Below are 9,978 nucleotides of genomic sequence, written 5' to 3'. Positions count from 1 at the left end.
GATCTCCTGACCTCGTGATCCGCCCATCTCAGCCTCCCAAAGTGCTGGGATTACAGGCTTGAGCCACCGCGCCCGGCCTGGAATAACTTTTAAACATTCATCCTTGTGTTTTTCTTTAGTGTTTGAATTATTTCTAATGTATTTCTAAAAAATACAAAAAACTAGCCGGGCGAGGTGGCGGCGCCTGTAGTCCCAGCTACTCGGGAAGCTGAGGCAGGAGAATGTTGTGAACCCGGGAGGCGGAGCTTGCAGTGAGCTGAGAACCGGCCACTGCACTCCAGCCTGGGCGACAGAGCCAGACTCCATCTCGGAAAAAAAAAAAAAAAAGTTATTCCAGGCCAATAGGTAGAGAGGGAGAGAGATGTAGTGAAATGACCTGTCTATATTCCCTCCCTGATTCCAGCCATCTCTGAGGCCCAGCTGCATCCTTGTTGTTAGATTATGTGAACTGATTAATATCCTTTTTCTTTTATTTTGCTTAAGTTGGTTTGAAATAGGTTTCTGTCAATTATATTCTCCTGACTCATCATGGGACAAACATCTCTTCCAAAAAAATTTCTGCCAGAAACAAAATAGTCTGTTGAATATACCACGGTCCTATGGCATAATATGGTAATTCTCACATCTTAGATAAATAAACTAGCTACTTATATGAATTCAGAACAGAACTATCCTAAACAGGATGTTCTACTACATCACTGATGAAATCCTATGCTTTGAAGTAGGAAAGAGGAAAAGAAAACTAGAAAGAAAGGTGAATTTCAGGCTGGATGCGGTGGCTCATGCCTGTAAACCCAGCACTTTGGGAGGCCGAGGTGGACGGATCACGAGGTCAGGAGTTTGAGACCAGCCTGGCCAACATGGTGAAACCCTGTCTCTACTAAGAATACAAAAATTAGCTGGGTGTGGTGGCACGTGCCTGTAATCCCAGCAACTCGGGAGGCTGAGACAGGAGAATCGCTTAAACCCGGGAGGCGGAGGTTGCAGCGAGCTGAGGTTGCAGCGAGCTGAGATTGCACCGAGCTGAGATTGCACCGCTGCACTCCAGCCTGGGTGACAAGAGCGAAACTCTGTCTCAGGGGAGAAAAAAAGAAAGAATGTGAATTTCATTTTTATTTTTATTTAGTTTTGAGAAGGAGTCTCATTCTGCTGCCCAGGTTGGAGTGCAGTGGCGTAATCTTGGCTTACTGCAACCACCGCCTCCCAGGTTCAAGTGATTTTCCCACCTCAGCCTCCCAAGTAGTTGGGATTATAGGCACCTGCTACCACATCTGGCTAATTTTTGTATTTTTAGTAGAGACGAGGTTTCACCATGTTGGCCAGGCTGGTCTCGAACTCCTGGTCTCAGGTGATCCGCCCACCTTGGCTTCCCAAAGTGCTGGGATTACAGGCGTGAGCCACTGTGCCAAGCCAGAAATGTGAATTTCAAATGAAGAGCTTCGTACATTTCACTGCCAAGAGCTACAATTTTCATTCTTTAAAGAAAATTTGCAGAAATACCCTCTGCTGCTGTCAGTTGCAAACAGTGCTATAAGAGCATTACATAGAACTCTTGAGTTTTACTTTACCATTTACTGGGGCCACTTTAAATAGCCATGAAGAATACATCTGAACTTGATTCCACTCTTCACCTAATTGACATTCTGCTAGCTATATGTCACGACTTTAGTCTACCTTCTTAAAAATTGCCCTCATAGTCTAATCTGGCAATCTTCTTCTTTAGATGTATCTATCTTACCTAACAATAAGTATTTGTTGAGTACCTATTAGGTATAAGCACTATGCCAGGCACTTGGAGAAAATTTATACTAATACATTTTCAGGGAGTTTATAATCTAGAAGGAGACATTACACATATACAAACAATAACAATACAAGGCAATTTTTGGTAAGTACCATAAATAGCATAGAGAATTTTAGGATTTCTGTCATTTGCAACCAAAAAGAGTCCTGACCAATAAAGGGCATGTTTAGAAGACCTTAAGGGAACAGGAGAATGTTTATATCTCAGAGAAATTGGCAGAGGTGTTCCAAGTGGACAGGCTGCATAATGATGCAGAGGTAGAAAGTCTGAGGGTAGCAGTTCAGTGTGGATGGAAAGTAAAGTGTGTAACGGAACAGAGAAAAGGGGGAAGGCCAGAATGGAGCCAAGACAGTGAACACCTGAAATTTCATGTTTAGGGAGTATGCTACCTACTCCAATTCTACTGTATGGCTATTTCCTGCTAATTACATCCAACTCTTCAAGTTCAACCCCCTCCTGACTCATCGCCAGATAAATCCCCAATTAGACCCAACTTTACTTTTACCTGTTCATTTTTTTTTTCTTTTTTTGGGATGGAGTCTCACTGTTGCCCAGGCTGCAGTGCAATGGCACGGTCTCGGCTCACTACAACCTCTGCCTCCCAGGTTCAAGTGATTCTCCTGCCTCAGCCTCTTGAGTAGCTGGGACTACAGATGTGTGCTACCACACCTGGCTAATTTTTGTATTTTTCTTAGAGACAGGGGTTCACTATGTTGGTCAGGCTGGTCTTGAACTCCTGACCTCGTGATCCGCCCACCTCGGCCTCCCAAAGTGCTGGGATTACAGGTGTGAGCCACCGTGTCTGGCCCATTTTTGCTGGATTCTAATAGCTATGAAGATCATAAACCAATAAAAAAAGTTCTCTGGTAGAAAATGTTTCACACAATATTTATAGACTTTTTAGAGAGAATATTTCAAAATGCTCTAAAAACACACCTGCTAGAAGGAACTGCTAATATAAAAACATGTTTCCTGGAAAGCTACACCTGCCATTTAGGCTTCGTGTTGACATCTTCATCATTGTAGCCTACACCTAACATGAGGCCTGGCGAACTGGATGCGCTCAATACCAATACATGGGCTGAATGAATGATATGATCACTAGATACCTTTAAAGGTCTCCTATTCCCATCTTTCCCAACTTATCTTCAAAGTCTCCATTTCAAGATTACCTACACAAGTGCACTGATGCAAATATAGATCATTTTGGAAAGTTCTGAACTTCTGTGTAACTTATAAACCCAGGGGAACAATATACTTACTTTGTAACTCCATAGTCAATTCCAATTGTTGCCAGGTATTTAGACACGAATCTTTTCTCACAGTATCGCTTTATAATACAGCTCTAAAAAGGTAAAAAATACAGGCATTTAGTAAATATACAGTGAGAACACATACATAATAAGTATATTTCTTCATTATGGTTCCTCCATTCATCACCATGAAAAAGCATTTTCAAAAGACAAAAGTGGTGTGCCGTGGTGGCTCACACCTGTAATCTCAGCACTTTCAGAGGCTGAGGAGGGCGGATCACCTGAGGTCACGAGTTCAAGATTAGCCTGGCCAACATGGCAAAACCCCTCTCTACAAAGATATAAAAATTAGCCAGGCATGGTGGCAGGCACCTGTAATCCCAGCTACTCGGGAGGCTGAGGCAGGAGAATTGTGTAAACCTGGGAGGCGGAGGTTGCAGTGAGCTGAGATTGCTGCCATTGCACTCCAGCCTGGGCGGTAAGAGTGAACTCTATCCTAAAAAAAAAAAAAAAAAAGACAAAACTATAAGATAACTGAAACAAGTATTAAAAGATTTTAAGAAAAATTATTTTTAAATTCTTCCCTTATTACTAAATACGCATATGTTTTCAGTTGAGTTCTCAATCCTGTGCTCTTTTCTTTTGAAGATGTCTTCTATTCTTACGCTTTCAATCATACCTGTCTAGCCTTGACCTCACTGCCAAGACGAGATCCACATCTCCAAATATCTATTAGATTAGTTCTTTTTTTTTTTTTTTTTTTGAGCCTAGGAGGAGAGGCTGCAGTGAACCACGATGGTGCCACTGCACTCCAGCCTGGGTGGCAGAGGGAGACGCTGTCTCAAAAAGAGAAAAAAAAAAATTTCCTGTTAAATCAATTGAATTGGGTTTGTCCTACTTGCAGTAAAAAGTACTCACTTCATAGAGTATTGCACATACTTCTAGAGTTTGCTTTTCTCTCTTAGCAATAACAAATTATGGTTCCCAAGTTAACTTTAAAATAGCTCTACTCACTTTTTTATGGTTGCACAATAGTCTGTGATACACAAATATTCCCTCCTTTTCATTGCTAGCTAGTTACTTTGTCATTTGTTTTGATTTGCTGTTTGAGCCAATGATTAATTACTAAGGCATTCCTTAATTTTTAACTTTAAAATGCTTTACCTGTATATCATCCTATATTTTCCAACTGCTTTAAAATGAGTATGTGTTACTTTTACCACTAAGGCAAAATAATAAGTTCTTTAAAAAGTTACACTTAAAACTTTTATCCATCTAGAATTTATTTATATATATATTTTTAGGAGAGATGGGGTTTCACCATGTTGGCCAGGATGGTCTCGATCTCCTGACCTCGTGATCTGCCCGCCTCAGCCTCCCAAAGTGTTGGAATTACAGGCATGAGCCACCGTGCCCAGCCTAGAATTTATTTTTGAGAAAGGAACGTAATAGGAATCGAACCTACTCTCAAATAGTACATAGTTGTTCCAGCAATATTTACTAAATGGTCTCTATTTTCCCATACTTTTACTACATTTGTTGTAAAATGAATTTCCTTATGTATTTGTGTTTATTACTGGACTCTACTCTGTTCCACTGATGTCTCCATTTTCCTTCCCAATACCAATGGGAAAAGTTTGGTAGCTTGAAAAAAAAATTTTTTTTAAATAAAACAATCATTTCATTGCTTGAGTACATAGACAAATTTATATGACCAGGACAGAGGCTGCAGATCACTCATTTCCAATTGGGAGGGAGGACTCACTTGGTCTTACAATATTGAGCCAAAGGGTGACTCCGGCTCTCTATCAGAATCAGACGGAATTTAGCATCCTTATATTCTTTCTGTTCAAGATGCTTTCGAACAACAACTACTTCTTAATTAAATGGTAGAGATCTTCAGGGAGATCAGGAGCAAGTCCCTTCTTGGACTTAAGAATTCTTAAGATGCTACTGCCTGTCACAAAATGTACTTGAGTCTCTCAAGAACCACACTTGAAAAGGGAATCATGTTTTAACTTCCAACACCAAACATGTGAATGTGATGATGTCAAGACTCAGGTATCACGGCATAGTTTCCTATTTGTAACATGGGAGTCTACTTTTATACATCACAGAAACCAATATGGGAATGCATGCAAACAGCTCTCACAGACATCCAAGGAAGGTTTACCCAACACTAAGGAAAACCTTTCTGGTGGAAATTGTGAACGTTGAAAAACCATCATCACTGTGAATAAAAAAATTTTTTTCTTTTTAGAGACAGTCTCGCTCTGTCCCCAAGCTGGAGTGCAGTGGCAAGATCTCAGCTCACTGCAACCTCCGCCTCCCAGGTTCAAGCAATTCTCCTGCCTCAGCCTCCCAAGTAGCTGGGACTACAGGTATGTGCCACCATGCCTGGCTAATTTTTTGTATTTTAGTGGAGATGGGGTTTCACCGTGTTGCCCGGGCTGGTCTCAAACTCCTGAGCTCAGGCAATCCGCCTGCCTTGGCCTCCCAAAGTGCTAGAATTACAGGCGTTAGCCACTGTGCCCGGCCTGAAAAATATTTTAACAAGGCTGATAACAGTTAGTCTTCTCTCATTTCCCTTTTTTTCCCAAAAAATTTTCTTTGTTGTTTTCACATTAATTTTTCAAAAAGACTTTAGTAGTCTTGTATTATGTTCTGGAAAAAAAAAAACAAAACAAAACCCTTATTGATGTTTTCACTGGAATTGAATTTCATTTGTAGGTTGAGTAATTCACATCTATACAATATTGCATAATCCTATCTAAGGAAAAAGCATATGTTTCCATTTGCCTAAGTAATTTATGTCTCTTCATAGAGTTTGAAACTTGTCTTCATATAGGTGCTGCCTATTTCATGTTAAGTTTAAACCTAGGCACTTTGTTTTTGTTGTAACTGTAAATTAAAATTGTTTTTCAATTACACATTTGGAATATGTAATTCCAATATAATTCTGAATATAATTTGGACACAATAAAGTTATTAATTTGTGGGTATTAACTTTGCTTTATTGAATTTTCATGTTTCTAATAGTTTTTCAGTTAATTCTCTTTAGGTTTCCAGGTAAACAATCGCATTATTAGCAAATAATGTTAATTTTACCTTCTCTTTTCTAGTATTTTTGTATTTTCTTACTCTTGTCTAATTGCACTGGCTAATAAAACTAGAAAAATGTTAGATAGATATGGTGACACCAGGCATTCTGAGCTGCTTCTAATGTTGCATCATTAGACACAATAAATAACTTTTTTTTTTTTTTGAGACAGATTCTTACTGCCGCCCAGGCTGGAGTGTAAAGGTGCGATCTCGGCCCACTGCACCCTCTGTCTCCCTGGTTTAAGCGATTCTCCTGCGTCAGCCTCCCAAGTAGCTGGGATTAAAGGCGTGTACCACCATGCCTGGCTAATTTTGCATTTTTAGTAGAGACGGGGGTTTCACCTTGTTGGTCATGCTGATCTTGAACTGCTGACCTCAAGTGATCCGCCCGCCTCCGCCTCCCAAAGTGCTGGGATTACAGGCCTGAGCTACCGTGCCCAGTCCCTAGAGGCTTAAAAAAACAAACAAAAAACCTCGCACGTACACAGCTGACGTTCAAAAAAATGTTGACTTTCAGTGAATACTATGCTAGCACATACACACATAGGCAGTACAGGATCATGCTACGTAGAAATAAAAAACACTAAGTAAACATTTACTGAACATCTCCTGGGTGCCAGGCGCTGGCCTAAGCACTGCCTTAACAGCTCTTTCGGAGTTGATTTTGACAACGATGGAAAGAGCACCGCAGTGGGAATGTGAAGACTTAGGTTCTAATCTTTTCTCGGTCATTGATTTGACGTCGTTGGGAAGTTCTTAATCAACAGCTTCCACTTGCCCAGAAGGAAATAATTTGGGTGAAGAGAAGGCCGTCTTGGAATTCGTCAGGGAAAAGGCCTCAGGTTACCTCTGGCCTTACCTTCCCGCATACTAAAGGAGAGTTTATAGCTGGTGAACCATAGATGGGGCAGAGAAGGGCGGTGGAACTAACAGATATGGGAACACCACCAGAAATAAAACACAACGCAAAACAAAACAGCGCCGGACCCCGGCCATCCCTGGCACCTGCCCTGTGAAACACATCAACGTCAGTTACGCTCTCTCGTGACGGGAATGCAGAATCTGGGCTGCCGGGCACCATTTCGCGAACCCCAAATTCTCACACGCACCCCATGACGTTCCGCCAACTCCCAGGCCCGGCTGGGGAAACTCAACTTTCATCCTCCACTTCCCGGTCCCGGACAGCCCCCTAGAACGCGGGCAAGGCATCTAGGCCGACGGCCCCGCACGGGAACCCAGGCCTCCTTACTCTTTGGGGGACATATTCAAGGCCTAGAGGCCACCCCAGACTGCATCTCCGGGAGAGTGACGTCGGAGGACGAGGGGGCAACGCAAAGGTCAAAAAGGTCGGGGAGCTTCGCTAGCGGAGCCGCACCCCTCGGCGGAGACCCGGGCCTGCTCGGGGGCGGAGAGGAGGCCGGGCCCCAGGCCGTTGAGTGGCCGCCCTTCCAGCCAATGGGCACGTCTCCCCGCCACGCTGAGGCCCGCCCCTCCCGGCGCGCAGTACTCACTTTCCCCACTTCGGCGTTGCCCATGGAGATGACTTTGATGCGGAGAGACCTGCCGGGCTCCTTCCGCTTCGACATGTTGGCCTCCATGGCCTTGGCTCTCTCGGGGCCACCCGCCTCGGTCTCTCCTTGTGCACCGCTGGCCCGTCCCTCAGGCCTCCTCGTCCAATGGCGGACCCGCTGCTCTCGTCACCGCCTCGCCTCCGCTGCTCGCCATCCCAGCCGCTGCCTGGCAGCGAGCGCGGGCGGTTGGGAGCGCGGGGAGCAGGGAGAGGGAGGCGGAGTCTCGCGATGCTAGCGCGGGGCTGCTGACGTCATCTGCAGACCCTGGATACGCGGCCGGGGTTACCGGGTCTCTGGGGCTGCGTTCCCTGACGGGAAGGAGGCGTTGGGGGGCGGCTGGGTTTACCCTTCGAGGTGAGCGCGGCCTTGTTTTCAGGGACGCCCGGACGGGAGGCGTTTGTTGCTTTCGCAGCCGAGTGGTGGAAATGTATTGGCTCTTCAGGGCAGGTCTGGTAGTATCTGGTCCTTTGGGGAGTGTTTTGTTTTTTGTTTTGTTTTGTTTTTTCCTGGATTTTTCTTCGGTTCCATGGGCCGGTCTGCTGCTCATCTTCCCCCTCCAATATTATGTTCCCCTTGCTCGAGATCTTCGAGAGGCGGACCCCAGAGTCAGGAAAGTGGGGAGGTCGGAACCCTGGTTCTGGAAGACGGCCTTGGGCAAGGCGGGAAGCGATTCTGAATCTGGTTCCTATCGCTTTTCATTTTAAATGGAATTGTCTATTTGGAGTCAAGGCAAGAGTGTTTAGTCTTGGCCCTTCTATTACAGAGATCTGATGGATTTGTTGACTCCTCTGTGTGAGAAAGGCTCGGCCTGCTGCAGGTGTTAACGCGAAGCCATGCTGGAGCTGTGGACGTCAGTTTCCTCAGCTCCCAGCTGTTCACTTCGAACGTGACCTCGAGGTCTGCTCTCCCCTTCCCTTTAGCTGACAATGTAACAGTGGAAGAATAAAGAGTCCTAAGATAACCACTTTTCTGCTACATTCCAGCAGATGAGAAAAGCAGCTGCTTGAATAAAAGTCAGTCTGAGAGGAATGGTAATTTATTTTTTCAGTCAATATCTTCAGTTACAGAAGATAAATAGAACTTGACAATGATTATAGTGCCCTGAAAAAGAATGGCTGCCAATTTCCCTGTATATTACAAAGTATTGCTTCTTTTCTCACCTAACTTTAAACATCTTAAGGGAAGTGCATTACGGGAAGGCAATGAACAAAGGCTCAACATTTCATAGTAAAGTCAGATTTTCGACATTTTAATTTTAAAATGTATTTTTTAAACATTAAGTTTTTTTAAGACGTTTATTCTGGATTGTTTTGATAAATAATATAACTTAATTCACTGAAGCTTCTAAAATTATTTACAAATATGAAATATAAGTCCTGGTTAGAATTTGGATAGTTTTAAAGCGTAAAAGAATCCACATGCTAACTTCTCAGTATGATTTAATAAATCAAACTGCTAAACTTCTGATTTCTTCGGCAGTTCACCTTTGGCCCTGTAATAGGGTAACTGGTATTGTGGAAGAATAATTGTAAAATGTCAGATCTTCAGCTGTTTAACAACTGATTAAGTGTGGTGCTGTTGAGACTAAGCAGTAAAACATGCCAGAGGTTAAAATTGATTACTATTTTTTTCATATTGATGGTTTTTTTGTTTTGTTTTTGTTTTGAGACAGTTTCACTCTTTCTGCCCAGGCTAGAGTCCAGTGGCATAATCTCAGGTCACTGCAACCTCCGCCTCCCAGGTTCAAGCGATTCTCCTGCCTCAGCCACCTGAGTAGCTGGGATTACAGGTGCCCACCACCATGCCGAGCTAATTTTTGTATTTTTAGTAGACATGGGGTTTCACCATGTTGGCCAGGCTGGTCTCCAACTCCTGACCTCAGGTGACCCACCTGCCTTGGCCTCCCAAAGTGCTGGGATTATAGGCATGAGTCACAGTGTCCGGCCCATATTGATGCTTTTGACATTTTATTATATATAGCTACATTTTCTACTGTATGTATTAAATTAGTTTGGAATTGAAAGAGCAAGAAAGTTGTTTTTTTCCCCCACTCTTTGAATATAAAAAAAATAAAAATGAGCACAAGTTAGCTGTTCTTTCCATAGTATGGACCTGGGAGGTATGGTGCAAGCATGGATTCTGGAGCCAGCCCAATACACTTACTGTTGGCATATGTTGTAGGCATGAGGTGGTGATAAGGATTGTAGGAGATAATGCACACAAAGTACGTAGTAGTCCCCAGCATACA

At 43.4% G+C, this 9,978-nt stretch overlaps 1 protein-coding gene and 1 long non-coding RNA gene across 2 annotated transcripts in view; one reads left to right on the top strand and one right to left on the bottom strand.

The window, feature by feature from the left end:
* The window catches only part of DNAJC27 (DnaJ (Hsp40) homolog, subfamily C, member 27), a 26,640-nt gene extending 18,695 nt beyond the window's left edge, over positions 1-7,945 (bottom strand). The window contains exons 1-2 of the mRNA XM_011972740.1: positions 7,671-7,945; positions 3,066-3,149 (exon numbers count right to left, since the gene is read on the bottom strand). Of these exons, the coding sequence (XP_011828130.1) occupies positions 3,066-3,149; positions 7,671-7,757 (171 nt within the window). The 5' untranslated portion in view covers positions 7,758-7,945. The remainder of the gene's footprint in view (positions 1-3,065; positions 3,150-7,670) is intronic.
* A 32-nt stretch (positions 7,946-7,977) lies between these two features.
* The window catches only part of LOC105534024, a 95,822-nt gene continuing 93,821 nt past the window's right edge, over positions 7,978-9,978 (top strand). Inside the window, exon 1 of the long non-coding RNA XR_001005198.1 lies at positions 7,978-8,084. This is a non-coding gene — a long non-coding RNA (uncharacterized LOC105534024). The remainder of the gene's footprint in view (positions 8,085-9,978) is intronic.

This window comes from Mandrillus leucophaeus, unplaced genomic scaffold (genome assembly GCF_000951045.1).
Source record: "Mandrillus leucophaeus isolate KB7577 unplaced genomic scaffold, Mleu.le_1.0 Scaffold13, whole genome shotgun sequence".
Lineage (NCBI taxonomy): Eukaryota > Metazoa > Chordata > Mammalia > Primates > Cercopithecidae > Mandrillus > Mandrillus leucophaeus.
The sequence above is the reverse complement of the archived record's forward strand: the minus strand, read 5'-3'. Positions and strand labels throughout refer to the sequence as shown.